This window comes from Phyllopteryx taeniolatus, chromosome 2 (assembly GCF_024500385.1).
Source record: "Phyllopteryx taeniolatus isolate TA_2022b chromosome 2, UOR_Ptae_1.2, whole genome shotgun sequence".
In the NCBI taxonomy this organism is placed as follows: Eukaryota; Metazoa; Chordata; class Actinopteri; order Syngnathiformes; family Syngnathidae; genus Phyllopteryx; species Phyllopteryx taeniolatus.
In genome coordinates this window covers 34,575,101-34,597,077 of record NC_084503.1, presented here as the reverse complement: position 1 = coordinate 34,597,077, position 21,977 = coordinate 34,575,101, and the positions used below count along the sequence as shown (strand labels likewise).

Genomic DNA, 21,977 nt, shown 5'->3' with positions numbered 1-21,977 from the left:
GATTAAATAAATCATCAAACTAAAAATGAAAGTTGTTCAAAACAGCAATAATTGTTATATCAATAACAATATTCATTGACTACCATTTTCTTGGCTCTCCTCTTCCTCAATGTCAGTGCTGCTGAGTTTTTCGGCATCACTCTCCAGCAGGTCACTTCCTGGCCCCGGGTTGTGCGGGGACCGAGACTCCGTCTTCAGCAGGTATGCTGCTAGTCCCAACTCTTGTTCGACAGTGGTACGTTGCAGATAAGAGCAACTTATCACTCGAAGGTCACAGTACTTCAGTGACCTGTTAGAATAATGCAGATCAGAGATTGACTGAATTGACTATTTATTGATTGTTTTAGACTTTCAGATAAAGAGCAACGGGGTCTACTGTTTTTGTCGCAGTGCTCCGACCTGGGAAGTGATTCTCCTTGAGGTTCAGATCCTGACAGGATCAGAATGCAGGGGAGAGCTTCAAGCTCCAGGTAAGTACGAGGAACCCAATCAGCTTCTTGGATTTTTAGCCATAGCTACATAAAGCAAACACACACGTGGAAGTTTTACATCTGACAGAAAAAATCCAAAGTGAAGAAAACATGGGAAAAGATGATACAACATAAAACAGTTCCCACAAAGTCGGAACCATAGAATTGCCCAAAATGCCTTTGGATGAAAAAGAATTAAGACTTAGGGAAACTAATCTTTGACTCTGTAATGAACTGTTTAAGATGTCTGTCTTGTTACTTACGATACTATTTTTGCATACCTTAATCTGATCAATAAAGCTGTGTCCAATATTCAGCGGTTGGCTTGGATTGCCCAGTATGATCTCAAAGCTCTCCTCAAGACCCAGCTGTCTCCTCACTCGGGACAGCCGTCGATGCGCCCACGCTGCCAGAGCCAGAGAGGGGATCCGCAGCAGGATCATGTGACCGTGGTGGGCGGGGCATTGCTGGGCGGCACTGAGCAGCGCCTGCACGATGCCCAGCGTCTCCACAGACGTGTGTTTGTGGAGATTGTGTGAGCCGCCGATTCTTCCAGACACAGCCATCAGTGCTGCGCAGTAGTGGTGGATAAGAACTGTGGTTCGGATTACAGCACTGTGCAGCTTTGGAAACCTGAGGGAAAGAGAAAAACGGCTTCTATCGATCTGATATGTTAAGCACACTTCACATATAACGTTTTTACTGACAGTGTGTACCTTTCCTCCAGGGCAGATGCCATGCTCTCAAAAGAAGAATCGCATCGCATCAGAGGCAGGCTGCTTCCTGAGCGTGTCGACTCTAAAAGTTCGGATACACCAAAGTAGCATGTTCTCTCATGATACAGGTCCACATCCTAGACACACACACACACACACACACACACACACGCACCAAAGTGTTACAGTGTGCTTCTGCTGGATCTATTGTATGTTTTATTAGCACAGCCAGAATGAAATCTTACATTACTGAATGAAGAGGGCCAGTGGATCTCGTTATAGGGGCTGATGCGTGTGAATTGCGTCTGCAGAGCGAACGGGAAGGATGTAACATGAAGAATCAGGATGTTGGGAGCATCTCTGACCTTTCTGGAATTCAGTAGCTGGTCTACTAGACCCAATCCTGAGTCTGTGCTATAGTACGAGGCACTGAAAAGCAGAGAGAAAAGGACACATACCATATCTTTAATGTCTAAAAGTAAGATTCTTATTAAATTCAACTCTGCTTGTCTTTTCTGTATTCCACAGACCTGCTGATATCCCAGTGGGCGTGGTCGTGGACCAAGATATAAAGCGTGTAGGAGTTGCTGTGTGCTTCCTGAATAAGGCTGTCAACTCGCACTTGAGCACTTTGATCCATCTTGACCACGTAACGCTCAGCTTGCCGCTGAGACACACACTCTTGTTCGAGAGTCCCAAGTTCCTGAAGAACACCTGAAATCCAAGATTCAAGTCAACATGAACGGATAAACAGTTAAAAGGGGGCTGAGGGGAAATGTGTAGAAACATGTCACTAACCGGAGCTCCACAGGTGGAGAACAGTCTGTTGAAACGTGACCTCAGAGGGAGGGACCAGGATGAGGAAGCTGACCCTGTCAAAGGACACAAGGTCCAGGTTCTGTGTGCTGGAGTCTGCTATGGCGCAAACGTGAGACAGCAGCTTTCTGGCTACAGCCAACTGGATGGGCCGGATGTCGCGCCACTCCACAGAGAACTCTACATACATGAACACACAGGCGTTCATATGGTAAGGAAAGTAAAAGATAGTGCAGTAAACGCCTTTTGACAACGCACTTGGCAACGTGCAGCGCGCCGTCAACGTTCCTATTTATGGAGTATGTGATAAGGGGGCGGGACCACAGAATGCCGTGTCGCGGAATAGAAAAATGTTCTATTCGAGAGCGGTGTCGCGGTAACGTCACAATTATTATTTTGGAAGATTTGTACAGTCTCGCTGAAGCGTTGGGACAATAGAAAAATGATATACCGAGACATCTTTGCAGGAAGCTTTCAAACTGCTCCCTGCTCAGACCGAAATACACCTCAAAGCGCTCTTTGTGTAACTGTGGCTCACAAAGAGCTTAAATTCTCCGTGATGCTGCCGTGAATTTAGTATGGGATGAACCCATCCCATCCATCCATCCATCCATTTTCTGAGCCGCTTCTCCTCACTAGGGTCGCAGGCGTGCTGGAGCCTATCCCAGCTGTCATCGGGCAGGAGGCGGGGTACACCCTGAACTGGTTGCCAGCCAATCGCAGGTCACATAGGAACAAACAACCATTCGCACTCACAGTCATGCCTACGGGCAATTTAGAGTCTCCAATTCATGCATGTTTTTGGGATGTGGGAGGAAACCGGAGTGCCCGGAGAAAACCCACGCAGGCACGAGGAGAACATGCAAACTCCACACAGGCGGGGCCGGGGATTGAACCCGGGTCCTCAGAACTGTGAGGCTGACGCTCTAACCAGTCGGCCACCGTGCCTGAACCCATCCCCTTTTATCTATTTTATTTATTTTTATTTTTTTTTGCTGCTGGTGCTCTCTTCCTCCTCATCCTTAAAATAAGCAAAGCCAGGGCTTTCTTTTGTGACACTGACAAATAAATAATTGCTAAGGTGCGGTCTACTCGTCTACCAGCAGAAAAAGACAGTTACTTCCTTGTAAAATGCTTCATCAGCACTTCCAAATTTGGGCATGGTCGGCATTGGTTGCGCTGCCGTGTGGACCTCTCATACTGAGCGAGCGCTTTTTGAAAAGGCTTAAAATGAACTTCACAGTAATTTTTCTCACCGGAGCAAGTTTCTTTAGGAGTCAAAACTCTATCTTTAGGGCTGTGTGAGGCTTTTGGACTGTGGGTGTTTTTCACACTCTTTTCTTCAGTAGATTCCTGACTGCTGGATAAGGGAGAGGGTTCGTTGTTGTCCAAGGTTGCACTGTCCAGTAGGGAATCCATATCACCATCTGTGTAACAGGAAGTTAGATGCTGGCATTCAAAACGCCCCATCTACTCACGTCAGTGCGCATGGAGTCGAGACATCATATCATTGTACAAATTGTAACAGAACAGAACATCCACAAAATAAACACAACAAATACTTATACATTCCAAGGAAGAGAGTCAAGCACACCTTGCCCAAGGGAACTGCAGAACTGGATGAGCTCCTGGGCTTCACCAGAGGAAAGCTGGTAATTGATTTCTCTCAAACCTTCATTGGGAGAGAACATATTCTCTGCCAAAGCTCGACACTGGTGTTTACCTGTACCAGAAACACAAAAATACACCTAATGTATGTTATTTTTAAGTTTGACAAAATTGTTTAAAGTTCAGAGGACAAAGATGTTAAAAATGTTCTTGATAACTCTAGAACCCCTTTACAAACCACATCTGCCATTTTGAAGTGATTATATAGCAGATATACAGCAGTTAAATCGATAAATATGATTCAGAATGCGCCTTCTGCTCTTCGCATCTAGCGCCTTCTGGTCTTCGGCTCTATCCGCCGCTGTGACGTAACACAAGCCGAACAGCCTGTTTATTCGGCGTTGTGTGCTATCGTTCCATGCTGTTGTTCCCGTCCTTGTATATGCGTTGTCGTATGATTTTGCGATTTCACAATGGTTTATTGTGTGGCAATTGGTTCTACAAATGTTTTTTTTTGGCTTTTCAAGTGAAAAAGGTATGGCCAGTGGATAGGGAAAGACAATCGACGGGGGAAGAAACATGGTCAGCTATGGATGCCTAGCAAGCATTCCATACTCTGTGCTGATCACTTCGAACCGGCGTATTTTGAGAAAGACTTGGATACACAGGTGTAGTTAGGCAGAGGCTGAAACCAGCTGCGGTGCCAACTATTTTTCCTGCAGCCATCGGGACCTCAACCGCCAGCAAGAGAACTAATTCCCGCAGCCGCCACGGTGCAGCGTTGAAGCGGCGCAGACAAGAGGTGAGGATTTCCTTGTATATACCGAAGACTCTATTATGGTTACTCTGCATTGGGGAGTAGGAAAAAAAGACTCACACAGTACTTTTCAGTACTGTCGTCTGTACTTTTGCCTATATGATAAGCCAACAGACAAAGCAAAGACTTTCTGTGCGGCGTGTTATAACGCTACTCGAGCGAGGGGCACACAATGTATAGGAATACTGCATACTATGTAAAAGCTCATGCCGTGTCACTGAAACATATGAATATATAATACGTACAGTCGTGCTAAAAAATATTGGCATCCCTGGGGTGCCATTATTTCTAGCCATGACTGGATAAAAAGACATGCTGTCAGATTGAGCCAGTGGCCACTCTTTTTTTCTGTTCTACAGCTGCTACTTGGCTGCTCGTCGTCGTCACCGTCAGGTTCCGACCTCCTGATCGGCTCAAATATGTACGGTTTGACGATGCCAAGTTCAGTTGGGTGCTCCTGTGTCGAAATCCTCCTCCTCCTCCTCATATTCCAACACTTTGCTCGCAATTGCGTATAGAGTGTACCACGCTGTGTTTGTCAATTGCAACGTCACTTCTGGTAGCCTTTGTGGTGGATAGAGTAACGACAACCCGGTGTCTCGAGCTTCGGGTATGTTCGGGGAGTGCTCAATACACGTAATCAAAACCTAATTTTTAGCTAAACTATAGTTGACAACTTGTTGGAAGTGACGTGCATGTATTACATCTAAACAATGCAAATATGAATTTTAACTGACCACATAACATGTTTGTCCTCTGACCTTTAAAGCTAAAATGCACGTTTTATAGCGCTCCCTAACTCTGGAATTCAGCATTACAACAAAGCCTTCAACACTTCGATATGACGAAGGCTAAATGCTTGTCCGGCCTCCTCCCCCTCTTTCCAACCTAGCACTACCTTTTTGTTTTTTTCTTCAGTGCTCTCCACCGAGGAAAAGCGATGCCAAGACAAATCGTTTTTTGTCTAAAATGTTAGAGCGCCACCAAGGGGTGGGAATGTATAGGATAGTCATGAAATATATAAAAAAAAATACAAATATTGAAAACTACAGCAAGATGTGTCAGAAGGTGACAAGCTTAATCAGCATTCTGTTATCTACTCTTGTAGTGGCTTTGGTGAAAAGTATATATATATATATATTTTGTGGATGATAGCTTTAAAGACACAAACTCCCACCTGTAACTACCACACAGGACTGTGTTTCATGCCCGGAAGCGGTCACAATGACGACTATGTAGTTTGTGTTTTTGAACCGTCCCTCCATCAACTTGCTAAACATCTGCTGAAGGCCCTGAGCCAAAGATCCCACATGCTCCCCCAACACCACCACCCCCTCCCCACAAGACGACGCAGCCAGCTGGGCGAGCCAGGGAAGTTGGCTGGGTGTCAGAGGCTGCTGTGGTGCTAAGCCAAGATGCTGAGGGAGCCCTGGAAGGGTAGGAGGTGCCTGGAGACCCAAGAAAAGCAGGTTACTATCTTCAAAAACACTGGCACCCCTGGGGGTTTTCGCCATGAATGTATATAAATGATAAATTAACCTCAATTCCATAGTGCCTCCCTTGGGACGCCGGTGTTTGAGGTTGTTGATTATGTCTGATTTCACTGAGGTGGGACTCCCTCCATGACCTCATGAATATTTGCTCCAAGTCCTCAATCAGGGGCACTTGCTCGGGGCCTTGCAAATGTGGGTGAGAAGGACAGAAATCACAAGCATGGAGGAAACATGTTCATTCAAACAATTTACAATAGCTTAATGGAAAACAGGAGTACTTTAAATCTACAACTTGAATTTTTTTTTTACGAGACCTTCCAATAGTTTTAAAATTCCAGTTTTAGTTTAAATGATCTTTTTTAATTGAATAACTAGTTTTTTCTAGGCGGCACGGTGGCCGACTGGATAGAGCGTCAGCCTCACAGTTCTGAGGACCCGGGTTCAATGCCCGGCCCCGCCTGTGTGGAGTTTGCATGTTCTCCCTGTGCCTGCGTGGGTTTTCTCTGGGCACTCCGGTTTCCTCCCACATCCCAAAAACATGCATTAATTGGAGACTCTAAATTGCCCGTAGGCATGACTGTGAGTGCGAATGGTTGTTGGTTTCTATGTGCCCTGCGATTGGCTGGCAACCAGTTCAGGGTGTACCCCGCCTCCTGCCCGATGACAGCTGGGATAGGCTCCAGCACGCCCGCAACCCTAGTGAGGAGAAGCGGCTCAGAAAATGGATGGATGGATAGTTTTTTTCTACGATACAGTGCCAGCTTTCCATCTAGCGGCCATTGAGGGTAACAACAACAATACAATGAAAAATAAAAAAACGATTTTGTTGCATGCTGATGTGCATTATTAAAGTCTGTGTGACACTAACCGAGCTGAACAAGGTAGTAGACAGTGAGGAGGATCTGCATCTCAGTTGACAGTGGCTGAATGGGTGAGGGCCCGTAGTGTTGGTAAACTCTGGGGAGGGTCTGAGAGCTCAGGTAACAACTCTGCAGCAGAGAGCTGATGAGCACTTCATTAAAATTGCCAGTCAGTTGAGGGAGAGGGCCATGACCTGTGCCCAGAAAAGTTATACAGATAAAACTTTTCACAAAATTCATGTAAGAATTGGTGTCTTGATGATTTTTACAAAGACATTCATTGATAGACAACTCCCAGGGGGCACCAACATGGTGCCTGCGAGCACCAGGTAGCCCCCAAAGGACCACATGTGTAGCCTGCAGGCGTGTTCCAAAAACCCCTCACCAGTGATGGGACATTGTGATTTCCTAGGAATATTGTAGAAGTGATCATTTGAAAATGTGAACACCTGCAGAGATTTGTAGCAATAAAGTGTTGCATATTGATATTTATGTTCCCTACCTTGTTAAATTATTGTTGATAATTATTAACATGATCAGTGTCTTCTTCACAAAGATTAATATCACTAATTATTAATGATTAAAAATTAAAGGTAATTTGGGCAAATGTTTGACTGTATTTCAGAAGTACTGGTAGCCCTTGACATTAATCAGTACCCAAGAAGTACATCTCAGTTTCAAATATTTTGGTGAGCCCTGCCCTATACAGCGTCATTAATATGAATGTATCTGACCTTTAAAGATGACAGGTTTTAGTCCACAAGTGTGTAACAGCTGATCAGGCACAGCTACAGACAGGCCAGAGGGAGAAAGTGTGGTTGAGGACCTCTGTGAGCAACACAGTGTGGCAGAGGCATCTGGATGTGTGTGAGAGCACAACAAATATTTATATAAGTATTACTATAGCATCAAATTACCGTATCTTAATTTCCAACATTTTCTTTACCTAATCTGGCTCCATTGGTGATAACTGTTGATGATGGCAAGACTGATGACGATGGTGGTGCCTTCCCTGTGTTCTCTGACAAAGAATTGGCACCTGATTCAGGGGACCAACCCTTGTGCCTCTTTTTCGGGGGTCCAGCATTTGTCTGCATCCCTGCAGGACAGAAGATAAAGTATTTGTTTTAATTTAACAAAACAACAACAACAACATCTTATTCTCCTTCTGAAGGCTTTCAAATGTTAGTAATGATAGCTAGGGTATAGTTTTGTTGAGAATTAGTTGACAGCAATACTACAAACATTTATATTGTTTTAGGGTGAGCTTATACAGATGCAGTAGTATTTTATGTATTAACCTGTCTCTTCCTCCACCACATAACCATCTGTTGAAATGCAGTGATGGAGAGTGGAGTCAAAAAGTCCCACTTGTTAGAGAAGTCATGAAAAATAAAAACATTGACAGGAAGGAATCCTTTTTATTCAGCGTGCATTTTACAACCCTGGTTTATGGAGGCCACTGAGCGAGGGAGAGAGAAGAAAGCGAAAAGGAAATTTTTAGTGCCTCAAGTGTTGGCAAATAAAATAAGGCAGACAAAAGACAATCCCCAACACAATGCAGCTGGCTTCTCCCTACAGCAGTGGCGTTATAACACAGGGGGCTGCTCCCCTTCTTTTCAGAGGTGTGAACAAACCCAGGGGGTTAATGACAGCAGACACAATGGCTACACTTACTGTAGATGCACATGATACAGAACCAACTTTAGAATTTAATAGGCAAAGACAATGTCACAGTTACATCATGTTTCAATTAGGTTGCCCACAAATATGGGTAGAAGCCATGAAAATTCCAAACGTGTTATGATAGGCATTTGAATTTGTCTTCCTGTTATTTCTGACATAACAATGTATCAGCATGCACATACAGTACCTGTTGCTGATGGTCTCCCTGGTCCTGAATGATTTATCACCGCCTGCGCGATTGAAGAAGCAGGAATGATGCCATTTGGCAGTGGGTGTGGTGTATCGGAGATTTGAGGAACGGCATTTGCATGAGACGCTGCTGTATATAGACAAGAAGTCGTCCAATGATGTAATTGTTATCACTCAGCACCTTCTTAGTCTAACACTGTCCCTTTAAGATGAATGTCAACAAGATGGGGGAGGAATTGAACTCCGTTTAAATGACTGTTTTGTTGTGATACCTCACCTGTGTAGCTGCCAGCTGCATGTGAGGAACGCATCAACGCCACACTCGATGGCCGTTCGTCTGATGTCGCATGAAGCTCTGAGAGGCTGGAGCTCATCTGCCTTATCCGGCCATCTGAAACACAACAGATATATTTCATAACTATATTAGTGTGCATGGTCTCACTTCACTGTGGTGCATGACAATATTAAAATATTAGGATTTAATGAATGAATTTTTTAATTCACTTTATTTGTGACCATACATCAAATCCCATTGGTGAGAGAAAACCTGGATTTGGGGAGGTTTTCAGATTAAGTATACGTTTTTATTGAATGATTTCCCTCAAATTTAGTATATGTGTATTTATCTTAAAAAGGGGATTTTGCATTTGTAGGGTGTATGAACTGCTGATTTAGATAGTGTCCTCTCACGAGAGGGTGCTGTCATGACCTTCAGGCCATGGTTTCCATCTGACCGTTGACCTGGCCTTAAGCTTTTACTACCAGTCCACCTGGACAGTAAATATTATTGCAGTTTTTTACTAATAAAAAGATCAACATGAGTATGGCAATAACTTGACGGCAACTGTGCTGCTTTTAAAGCAAGTATGATGAGCCAGTGTGATGTGCAATGAGTGTAATCCAATCCACATGGATATTCTGATGATTTATTTCCCCCTCACACTCCATATATTTTTCACATGGTGGAACTCCCACTTTTTTGAGTTGTAACACAATACGGTGAAATTTGCTTGACATCTAAGTAAACGTCTTCAATTCCGACATCCGAGACAATCTTACCGTGTCCTCTCCAGCAGATGGGAGCTCCTTTAACCAGCACACCTTGGTTGTTTCGGTACAGATGGAACTTTAAGTGCTTCTGTTTCTTCGGCTGGGTGCTGAGTTTCAGGTTAATGTGGTTGGCGAAGTCTGTGAAGTAGCGGAACCCCTTTTCTCCACAGCCGATGCAGTTCCCAGAGAAGCCTGCAGGGAAGCACATTGGTATGAATGAGCGTATAATGATGGCTTCCCAGCTGCATCTATGGGAAAACACTTCTGTCTTACCCAGAAGAGCGTTGTGACCCCGTTCATCCGGCAGGAAACGATGGTCGACGGCGCCCACCAGCAGGCTATCGGGGAGCGAAGGGGACTTCAGCCCGATCAGCATGAATCCTGGCGACACGTCCAAGGAGTCTGATGCCAGTGATGAGAGACGCAGATCCCTGCCTGCCTGACAGAAGCCTGTAGGGAGGGAGACTTGTTATTTTTAACATAGAACTGGCTTGCCTTGCAGATCGTAATGAGTAAACTTGCCCTGTACAAAATGTGCACAAACCGTCTGTGGTGCAGCATCCCTCAGGTGGGGGTTTCATCTGATAAGGTATTGGAGGACTGTTAGATTCCGAGCCATCTTCATCATCCTCAGCATCATTCTCCGTGCGGCCTGTTGATATTGGACATGAAGGGAAAAAAGTTGAAACATTTTATGTTTTAGTTTTTTTTACGCAATGCACATTTGGATTCCCCCCCCCCCCCTCCCTTAATTTTCAGGATAATTATAAAGATCCAGTGTACCACCAATATTTTTAGGAAATGCTTTATATACTCAAGATGCACCAATACCACTTCTTTTCAGACTGAGAATGAGAACAAGTACAGTACTTACATTTGAGTACTTACAGTAATTCTTGCTAATGCCATTACGTCATATAATTGTGATGACAATGTATTTTACTTTATCAAATACTGTTCGAAACACAAAACAAAATTTTCTTGAACATGGCATAAGTTTCATGCCAATATAAACTTTTTAAGGTGATAACTTGTCATTACGGATATTTTAACATCCAACTGCTTGATGTCTTGCCCCGCATTTTACTTAAATGTAGCCTGTAACACAAGGCATTTCAGTTATCTGGTTTCAGTCTGAACACCGGGGCAAGCAGCAGGGCTCAAGAAATTTGGTCCTCGCCGGATGGTCCGCCGACACCCGGGAGGAGTTCGTCCTTTCTTTTTTGAGCATAATTTTCTATAGGCTAACAAAGTTTTGTCATCCATTTTTACCTTTCAGTATCTCCACACAGCTGACATGGCTCCGACTTCAGACGCTTGGAAGTTATATGTCAGGCTGTTAAAATGGAATCTGTGTCGTAGTATCGGAGAATTTTTCTGAGTATCGGCAGTGCATCGCTACTATATACAGACAAATGGGCTTACTTATACAATTTTATGGTGACTTCAAGACAGGATATAGTAGCCAAGTGTGTCATATTACTTTTAAGTTTGAATTACTGCTACTGGGCACGGTGGTCGACTGGTTATAGCGTCAGCCTCACAGTTCTGAGGACCGGGGTTCAATCCCCGGCCCCGCCTGTGTGGAGTTTGCATGTTCTCCCCGTGCCTGCGTGGGTTTTCTCCGGGCACTCCGGTTTCCTCCCACATCCCAAAAACATGCATCAATTGGAGACTCTAAATTGCCTGAAGGCATGACTGTGAGTGCGAATGGTTGTTTGTTTCTATGTGCCCTGCGATTGGCTGGCAACCAGTTCAGGGTGTACCCCGCCTCCTGCCCGATGATAGCTGGGATAGGCTCCAGCACGCCCGCGACCCTAGTGAGGAGAAATGGATGGATGGATGACTGCTACTGACAACATGAGATTTGAGTTGTAACAATTCAGTCTTGAACTGATGTGATGTAAGCAAGAGGGAAATGTAAGAAATTATTATTCTAACTATTGTTCAATATGGTATTTTTTTGCAAGCAAATAAGACCACAGTAAGAGCAAATCATGTACTGGACCATAGATAGAAAAGCATGTTGTTTGTCTCCTATAACAATCTTTCCTAACCTTTATTGAGCCAAGATACATATTTTTCACTAGAAAAATCTCACGGCACAGCACCAAACAAAAATGTCACAAAAAGTATACATATTGAAACAATGACCATCTTATCCAAGTTTACTCAGTGTGAAATCTTTGTGTTAAATGAATGACAAATACAACTTGTAGACATCCATCCATCCATTTTCCGAGCCGCTTCTCCTCACTAGGGTCGCGGGCGTGCTGGAGCCTATCCCAGCTATCATCGGGCAGGAGGCGGGGTACACCCTGAACTGGTTGCCAGCCAATCGCAGGGCACATACAAACCATTCGCACTCACATTCACACCTACGGGCAATTTAGAGTTGTCAATTAACCTGCATGTTTTTGGGATGTGGGAGAAAACCAGAGTGCCCGGAGAAAACCCACACAGGTACAGGGAGAACATGCAAACTCCACACAGGCGGGGATTGAACCCCACTCCTCAAAACTGTGAGGCTGACGCTCTAAACAGTCGGCCACCGTGCAACTTGTAGACACACAATTGTTACGTCACTGGCATAGACAGATGAACAAAGATACATTATTTGAGGTAAATAAATAATTCTTGGACAAGTTAAGTAAAAGTAGATAATTTCTCGCAACACACCTGATGACTTCTCACGTATAGTGGTTGGGAATCACTGCCCGATAGTGATCACAGCCACGCGTGCCGTACTAATATGCTATTTGGTGATGCTTTGAGACAAAAACAAGCATTATGGTTTTCAATTAATTTCCTTTTTTTTTTTTTAGGATTTTGGCATTTTTTTGGGCAAGGTTCACACACAATTTCAGAGTAACTGTGATAGTCTCACATGGGTGTCAGCGTAACTCACCATTGTGTGCCAAAGGCTCCTCTGCCTCCAGGAAGAGTTGGGAGAAAACTGGTCGAGGCACTACAATATTGGACCTCAGCGATGCTTCAATAGAGTTGTGAAGGACCTCCTCAAAGCGTGTGGTCCGCAGTTGGCCCGCATAGGAGTTCCCCATTGGTGTTCTGAGAAAACACAATAACCTGTTGCTAAGCAGATTCATCAACCATTTGTAAAACTCTTTGTCTTCAGGTATATTATTAGCGGTCAGACTACTAGACAGTTCAGATTATGGGATAAAAGTCTTGGTACAAATCTCTTAATCAAGTCGTTAATCAATCCAAGGCTTGGATTCAACATGTTAAATCCTTCTAGTTTGATTTATTGCCTTAGCTCCATCTGAAGTGATGGTGAATGATCAACCAGTACATGCTCAAGCCACAGCAAAACAGTTTCCCAAACGTTATTAGTTGAGGTTTGTCCTTTGCATCCTCCCCGGGAAACAAAGGTATTAAGGACATTATGTAATGTCATAATATCAACACATACTGTATTTCCTCAAATAGTGGGCAACACTCAAATAGACAACATCGCCAAATACATCCTCTGCTTGAATAAATGAATATAGGCCTACTGTATTATACGCCTATACAGTATGTATCTGCACTGGTGGTATGGTGGTACATGCAGATGGCGTGGGTTTGATTCCCAGCCAGTGCCCCAATACCCTTTCACGGCCAGTTCGAAGCCAGGATAAAAAATGGGTGGGTTGCGTCTGGAAGGGCATCTGACATAAAAAAAAAAAAAAACTGTGCCAAACAAGTCATGCGAGGGATTCATTGTGATGACCCATGATCGGACAAGCTGAAAGTCGCAACAACATGCTATTTGACAATATTGTTTTAATTAGCATTATTCACTTGTGGGAAGAAATTATATAAATATTTAATATTATAATTATAAATAATTATAATATTAAATATGATTGTTAAAATGCACTTGTATTTTGCATAAATGTCGCAACCCTAATAAACATCCATCCATCCATTTTCTGAGCCGCTTCTCCTCACTAGGGTCGTGGGCGTGCTGGAGCCTATCCCAGCTATCAACGGGCAGGCGGCGGGGTACACCCTGAACTGGTTGCCAGCCAATCGCAGTGCACATACAAACAAACAACCATTCACACGCACAGTGACACCTACGGACAATTTAGAGTCTTCAATTAATGCATGTTTTTGGGATGTGGGAGGAAACCGGAGTGCCCGGAGAAAACCCACACAGGCACGGGGAGAACATGCAAACTCCACACAGGCGGGGCCGGGGATTGAACCCGGGTCCTCAGAACTGTGAGGCTGACGCTCGAACCAGTCGGCCACCATGCCGCCCCTAATAAACACATAAACCGTAATATTGTCTGGTACTAAATGGCCATTAGATGAAATAAAACAGTAGCTACAGTAAATAGAAACTACGGACGTAAAGTTGTTTAAACAAATATAAATCAAAATGCCCTTTGCTAAGAAGTTCATGTGTACCATCATGATAAAAAACCCAAAAAAAAAAAAGCTTACATTCAATACATTCAAACTGACTGAGAAGCCGAAGGAGGGGGGGGGGGGGGGGGGGGGGAGGGACACACAAGAGTTAAGTATGTCAACATGTTTTAAAGCAACATCAGTCATCCTATTAACTGAAGCTAATAGTATAATGACTATAATGGAGAAGGTGATGTCAAGATATTACTATTCCTTAAAAAGTCCAACAAACACATGAATAGGCTGCTGCACACAGGCACAGACAGAGCTGCCTCAAACTTCCAGAGACACATCTCCACATACACATTAACAGAAGTTACTAATGGAGGCATGTGTCCAGACGGCATGCCATAAAATCAGCCGCACTGACAGAGTAAGGACACCCTGACCTAGACGCTACTCCCTCTTTGTTTTTCTCTGTTCTCTCTCTCCCCGCAGCTCTCTCTGGTTGACCACAGCCTCAATGAAGAAAACACTCGCTCAAAATGTGGTCTGTTAAAAAACTGACAGTTCAACTCCAAGACATGTACAGTGTAAAGTGTCTTTAATTCATTTTAATGCAAAAAATGATTATAGCAATGTTCGTTTTTCCTACGATACTCATTGTGCAGATTGAATGCATTTTTCTGTAATAAAGTATTATTATTCCTTTCATGTAAAGTAATTGTAAGCACTGCAGGCAGGCTCAGTAGCTCTCGTGGTGACCAAACTTCACCTGGAGGCATATAAAAACGCCAACATAATACTTCTTCTGCCCATATACTGGTGACCCCCATATGACATATGAACCCAAGAAAGCCCACCCGCGCATGCATATGCACGCACACACTCACATAGACCTATAGGTTGCTTGTGTACGTATAAAACAAAACCACTTACAGCCTTTTTGTGACAGACGACCTAGTATGATAGCAGACTGCAGCTTCCCAAATTCATGACAACAACAACCAAGAAACTTTCAGCTAAAGCCATTTAACACAATATGAGGAAAAGAAGAAGATGTTGGTAGCGAGACAAACAGTCTGTCTCCACAGTGACAAACATTTCGGGAATTGTTTCACAGCAGGAACAAAACATTCAGCCAATGAACACTTTATCAGGGACGACTGTAAAATCAATTCAGATCCACGGGTTGTATCAAAAAGTCGGGATTATGCACGGTTGTGTCGCAGATGCACGTTCCCCATTCAAGTGGAAAAATAAATCTTAACACTAGTGTAATGTAAAACATGCAATTCACACGGTGTCTTCGATAGTAACGACACAGCTAGCCCTAGTAGGTACTAGGGTTGGGCGATTAGTCGATTTTTCCGATTAATTCGAGTTAACGACATGCCTGCGAACAGAATGTCAGTGCTGCCAATTTAGCCATTTAGTTGCTATATTTAGCAGCCTTATACATTTCTAGCACCCAGCGAGTTTAATTCCTGCTAAAAAACAGACAACACGTGACAAAATGTCGTGCTTTTGTGAGGTCTAAAGATTAGCTAGATTAGACAAAATGCCAAGTAACATCAGAGTTAATGAGGAGAATGAATTTAGGTGTGTTTCTGAATTGCAATGTGCTGTTTATTGGGCATTAAACTGGACGGATGACTCTGTAAGCAAATCCAGTGGTGGTTCAGTGGATTGGTTCTGAGTTTTAAACAGTATGGTACTAGACCATAAATGTATGTAATTCAAAAGGACCGTAAAAATTAAAGACAGCACTTCCGGTTTTATATTTTGTCACTGCCATTTATTTTGGATAAACACACACATACAAACATACCGACAGCCACCTTCCGGTTCCACACTTCCATCTGTAAAAAAACAATGCAGACTGTCATTGCCTCGCACCGCTTTGTAGTGAGACAAGAGGGGAGGAAGACAGAAAAGGCCGGTCATAACACGGCCTGCGAGAAAGGAGAGGAAGTAATCACACCTCCTGGCAAAGAGCAGACTGACGTTTACAACCGCGGGGAGAAAGGATGAAAGCAGGGAAATGTCCAAACTGTGAGCAATAGTCAATCAACATAACAATCCGAACGATGAAGTGTCACTTTGCATTAGTAGCCTACTAAATTATGTGGGAATAGTTTTTTTTTTAAAAAAATATCACAGGGTGTCCACAAAGTTTCTTCACGAGTTTAAAAATGTAGTATGAAAGCAACTGAAGAGCTATCATTAGGCTGACATCATAATTGTCTAAGTCATTTTTAAACGTTTTTGCAAAACAAGGAAAAAAACACAAATTCAACAAACAAGAAGAGTCCAGGTGCCTCATTTCAACATTTACGAATTACCATGACATGGATGACTGAGAATCTACTGAGACCAAAAGAGAAAACAAATTTTCCAGGCAATCACATTGGTATTTTTTTTTTTTTAAATTGAGATTATGACAGTCAGTTAAAAATGACCAAAGCAATTGTACTATTCGGCTACAGGTGTCAAACTCAAGCCTGGGGGCCAGATCCGGCCCGTCACATCATTTTATGTGGCCCGTGTGTGCATCAACTTCCATGATTCTTGCTCAAATCTGTACCAAAATTTCAAATTGTCATAGGTATTAAATAATGTTAAAATATTGCATTAAATACCAGCCCTTTTTTTTTTTAAATTTTTTTTACAGTAACCGAACCACCTTTTATCCTTGACTTCTGTTTTCACATAATGGCTGTCTAAGGGAAACTGTAACTAAAACGTGGCCCGTGACAAAAAATAGTTTGACACCCCTGTATTAGGCTAATGAGAATCTGAATCAGAATCAGAATCATCTTTCTTTTGCCAGGTATGTCCAAAAAACACACAAGGACTTTGTCTCCGATGATATGTTAATCAGATTTGTTCTACATGCTCAGTGGTTATGAAAGGTTTTAATCACATTGCATTTTCCTGGATTTCCAAACCAAACACTTGCAGACGGGTGGATTGGAAGGGCTGGCACAGCTTTTTAACCAGATATCACTCCCTTGGACTTCTTTCTCTGGGTTACGTAAACTATATCATGTATCGAACATAGATACGAGACATCAAAGACCTGAAGCAAAAGATCTGATGCCATTGCCACCAATGATGAGACTATGCTACAGTAAACAAGGCAAGATCAAGCACGGTTTTGATGTGCTTGATGAGGTAAAAAACCTACTGCTAATTTTGTAATATTTTCCACAGATTAGTCTATTTGTTTGCTTTTGTCTTATATTACATTTGTTAAATTGTAAAGAGACTTTATGGTGTAGATTTAGAAGCTTATTGCAGCTACTTGGTCATAATGTTTAAAACCATGACATAAAAGGCATTGGATTGTGAGTTTTCAAATAAGTAAAATAGCTGTTATAAGAACTTTGTATTCTAAAAGAAGACGTGTACTACGGGTAGATAAATGTTTCACAGAATCTTTGTTGATCTTTTCTCTTTGCATCCCGCCCTCCCCTTCCCCTCTCCCTGACGGGGAAGTGGGAGATCCTTTCATCCCTAAATGCCCCCCACCCCCAGCCTCCCCACCTCTTCTTCTTATTCTCTCTCTCTTTCACCCTGAGGAGCGAGACACTATTGTGGTATTTTATGACCCCTTGGTCCCTGCCTTCCCACCACCACACTCAAGCACACAAATACAAAACCTGTAGTTAGGACCCCCTTTAAACTCGGGAGCCCCCTTTCTTTCAGGATGTCACCAACACGGGCTGCTTAGCATTTCAACATGTTCTCGCTTTGATTTTTAGGAGCAACTCGCGGACTTTGTTTACTCAAGCATGCATACACACTATCCATAATTGACAAGTGAATTAAAATATTCCAGTTAACATATCCAAAACTTTATGGAGCCATCTTTGAAAACAAAAAAGTTTCAGCGAGGACTCATCGTAATTGAGGTCAGTCAAGATAACAATGTTTAGGCAAGACTTTGATGCAACACACACACACGGGTGGACACTCGCACAGACGCTCTCTCGTGGGCTCAAGCTCTGTGGACACAAAGGGCTTGTCTTGGATAGGGGTGAAAGGTCAACCCAGGAGAGGTCAGATAAGAACCCCAGGCTCTTTCTCTTTTAGCCAGGGCTGCATACCAGCCGCACACACACACACACACACACACACACACGCACGCGCACACACCATCCCCGCGATTCTTTCCCTCTTTTCAGTCTGGCAAACTGGATTGCAGTATCCATCCTCCACCCCGGCACCTTGGAGAGCAGATCATGTTACACACACAAATCCAGACACACAGTTGTGTATGCATTAAAAACAGAGTGTATGTGTGTGTGTTCGTGTGTGTGTGTGTGCGTGTGCACCATAGACGAATAGTGTCATCTGGTCAGTGGAGCATCACAGTCAGGAACAGCAGCCGCTTTCCACGCTGACCCACGGCCCAAACACATGCAAAGCGATGTCACACACAAGCGGACCCTCCAATGTGTGCCCAGCGCTGACCTACGACCCCCAAGAAACGCTCTCATTCACAGTTTGCTCAACCGACGTCGGATCGATGGCAGAGGACAGCCAACTGGCCCACTGATGGGTCAACCGCCACCCCCGCAACACTCACACACACAGCAAGCCATACTCTTAAACATCCACGCGTGAACACATTATGACGTCATCGGCAATCATCATATCATATCATTGTTACCATCAGCTGTGCATCAACGCATGCTTTCTTGCCATCGTCGGTACCTGCCTAGCCACTCTTGAGGTCTACAAGAATTGTCTTGGACTCACCCCACCCCGCCGAGACGCCACCTTTTCCAGCTCCTTCTCTCTGGTCTGCACACCAAAAGCGGCAGAGATTCCGCTAGCTTCTTTTGGCTTGCCATTAACTTCTTAAACAGCTGACCTGTAATTTCATAGTGACACTTTTGCCAATTTCAACATCTTTGTAGTGCCATTATTATTATATTCATCCTTGTAAATTCGTCACTTAGCATCGTGCATTGTACAATTCGATTATAGTATGAGCACACTATTGCACATTTTATATTACTAATAACTGTCTGTACGTTTGTTGTTGTGGTTGTGATTGTTGTTGTTGTGCCACCACAGTGAGTTACTCACATGATTTATTTGGCTGTTTTTAAAAAAACATTTTTTATTTTTTTTTTAATCCCGGATGCACTTCCTAACACAACCTACAAGGGGTTGAACTAAAGGGTTTTTGTAGTCGACTATAATGTGATATAAGTCAGTCAGTCAATTACTTGATGATGTCATTGATATTTTTTTCAATACAGCTCAGCGGTCACCAACCTATTCTGCACCACAGACCAGTTTCACGTAAAGACAAATTTCGACAAGTGATATGATGATAAAAATGACAAATGATAAAAAATACAACTCGCTCAACTCAAGTGAACTTCTAGTTCACGTGTGCTTTTATTGTATTTGAGGATAGACTTTTGCAAGTGAAAGTGCTGCCGGTTTCCTTTTGGGTAAATCGACATCAGTGTCGTGATGTTGGTTGGTGCGTGTTGTGTTATAATAAAGTTTTTGTTATCACACAGTTGTTGGACATAGCATTTTGCCGACGAAAATGGCGCTTGAACTGTCCTCGTTCCTGACCGCAGTCCCGCTGGTACGAATAGTTTAAGACTAGCGGCCATCGGAATAGCCGAAGCTAGCAAGGCTTGCCAACCGCTATTTTCATCCACAACCAGCTTGTTTTCATACTCTCGCAGAAGTAGAAAGTAAAAGTGTTGCCACTTGAATTTTGTACATTTGTGTATGCGTATGTACTAAATGTATATTGTGTTATAGTGTATTTTTGCAAAAGTGCTAATGACTCCAACTACCAGACACAAATTGTGTTTGAACATACTTGGCCAATAAAGATGATTCAGATTCTGCTCGGCGTGTTGCTTTTGCTATCATATCGCACACGTCCTTCAGATGTTTATTCTTTGCTTTCTTTCTCCAATAACTCCCGGGAAAAGTGTGTTGTCTAGCGTCAAGACAATCTGGATTTTGAACATACACAACATGCAGTACGTTCCCTGTCATCATGACTCACAACAAGCACTGTTTATTTATGTGTCAGCTCATGAATGCGGTGTGCACACACACGCGCGCAAGCACACACACACACACAGACAGCATTTTCAAATATTTTTAAAACAAAACCTTGGTTGTTTCATAGCTAGCACAAACACAAAATGTTCAATAAACAATAAATGGTTTTGGGAGGAATATATTAACATGCTATAACATGGGTGGGCAAATGGAAGGGTTGAAGGGCCACTTTGTGTTTTAAAACTGACAGGTAGGCCAAGTCATTTGAAGATGAGGTTTGAAAAAGGCAAAATATATCGTCATTTTTCAGTTTATTTATCATTAAACTCTAATTAATCCTCCTTATGTTTGTTTCTTTGGCACCAAAAATGTTCATGGGTCAGTGTGACCTGGCTTGTAAAAAGGCTTGTTTTTAATTTTTCAATAACTGTATCTGTGGATATTGGAAAATCCCTGAAATATGAGAACAACTGGCTGTACAATATATGAAATGAAATTAGAAAGTGTATAAATTTGACATTGCTGGCTCCCTTTTATTCCTTTGTGTCACGGTGAATCAAGATATTTAATATGCTATGTAAATTCAAAATAATACATTAAAAAAAGGACTGGAGGGTTAATCAATTAACCACAAGTAGGAACAAACAGCTAAATAAATGCAACAAATTATATTATAATTGTCGATAATGTAGTTGCTTTTCTGGATTAAAGAACAGAACAGTATGTGTCCCACAGGCCATGCTTTGCCTACCCATATGGCAAATTAATGTAATAACAGACTTTTTAATTAATTAAAACTAATTTTAAAGAACAGAAAAACATATTGGTTTTGAAACACGTTCCATGTGTTGACGTCACATATATTTTTTTTATTTTATTTTTTATTTTTAGTAATCAGAAAGTGTTGATTTTGGGGACAAGGGCAACCCTGTAGATAGACACTGTTTGGATTCAGATTTATTGCCCCAAAAACATCCTTCCACCTTCCATAACGAGTAGAAATAAACACGAAGTGACTATTCCACGCTATGCACGAATATTATTGTTAAATTTGAGATTAAACGCCCTTCAACACACACACACATATATATATATATTATTGATTGTTTTCTGTCTGAGCGAGACACGTAACATCATCGTCGTCATCGTCATCATCATCATCCTCATCCTCTGTGTTAAAAAGTGGACGAAATGTGTTCACTACGGGAACAAAACCCGAAAATGTCCATGAAAAATGACTCACCTTTACGAGCTGGCGGGACAAAGTTCGTAACAACTGGTGGCGAAAAGTGAGTAAATTCACCCAGCTGCCTCCATGTCACCGGCTGGAGACAAAGTGAGGGTCGCGCGTGTCATCACTTTTGGCGAGGACAGGACCTCCCCCTCCTCGTTTGTCCGCCATGTTGGCACGGCCCGACACCCACCCTGCATGTCAAATTGCATCTTTCTTCTTCTTTTTCTTCTTCTTCGTCATCTCTTTTCGGCTCACTTACTCATCTTCTTCTTCTTTTTAAATTTTCGGAATCACGTGTTGAGTTTGGGATGACAAGGTACCAGTCCAATTAATCTGGAGGGACTACTATTTTTGTTTTCTAGAAGAATTCTTCCGATGAATTCGTGCCTCTATTAATTACAGAAAAATATAAATAAATAAATAGTCGAAGTTGATTAAGAATTGGTCTGAAAAAAAAATCGCCTAAGGACTTTTGAATGCAATATGTTCACTGTCTAAGGTTGACTGTGTTTTAATCTGAATTTTTGTTTGCTCTCAAGCATTTAGATTAAATATAATTGAAGTAATCATCATGTCCCACACACCAGGTGCCTAAATCTGAATGTATAGCTTTCTCTTGCCCTCTACT

General features: G+C 42.7%; 1 protein-coding gene across 1 annotated transcript in view; it reads right to left on the bottom strand.

The window, feature by feature from the left end:
• The window catches only part of greb1 (growth regulating estrogen receptor binding 1), a 33,684-nt gene extending 12,157 nt beyond the window's left edge, over positions 1–21,527 (bottom strand). Inside the window, exons 1-21 of the mRNA XM_061765876.1 lie at positions 21,359–21,527; positions 12,614–12,774; positions 10,250–10,357; positions 9,979–10,155; positions 9,715–9,897; positions 8,933–9,046; positions 8,654–8,785; positions 7,727–7,879; positions 7,515–7,637; positions 6,789–6,974; positions 5,967–6,103; positions 5,605–5,875; positions 3,597–3,725; positions 3,259–3,429; positions 1,985–2,182; positions 1,717–1,900; positions 1,432–1,615; positions 1,187–1,323; positions 752–1,103; positions 400–515; positions 84–289 (exon numbers count right to left, since the gene is read on the bottom strand). Coding sequence (XP_061621860.1) covers positions 84–289; positions 400–515; positions 752–1,103; positions 1,187–1,323; positions 1,432–1,615; positions 1,717–1,900; positions 1,985–2,182; positions 3,259–3,429; positions 3,597–3,725; positions 5,605–5,875; positions 5,967–6,103; positions 6,789–6,974; positions 7,515–7,637; positions 7,727–7,879; positions 8,654–8,785; positions 8,933–9,046; positions 9,715–9,897; positions 9,979–10,155; positions 10,250–10,357; positions 12,614–12,767 — 3,415 coding nt within the window. The 5' untranslated portion in view covers positions 12,768–12,774; positions 21,359–21,527. The remainder of the gene's footprint in view (positions 1–83; positions 290–399; positions 516–751; positions 1,104–1,186; positions 1,324–1,431; positions 1,616–1,716; positions 1,901–1,984; positions 2,183–3,258; positions 3,430–3,596; positions 3,726–5,604; positions 5,876–5,966; positions 6,104–6,788; positions 6,975–7,514; positions 7,638–7,726; positions 7,880–8,653; positions 8,786–8,932; positions 9,047–9,714; positions 9,898–9,978; positions 10,156–10,249; positions 10,358–12,613; positions 12,775–21,358) is intronic.
• Positions 21,528–21,977: the final 450 nt, after the last annotated feature.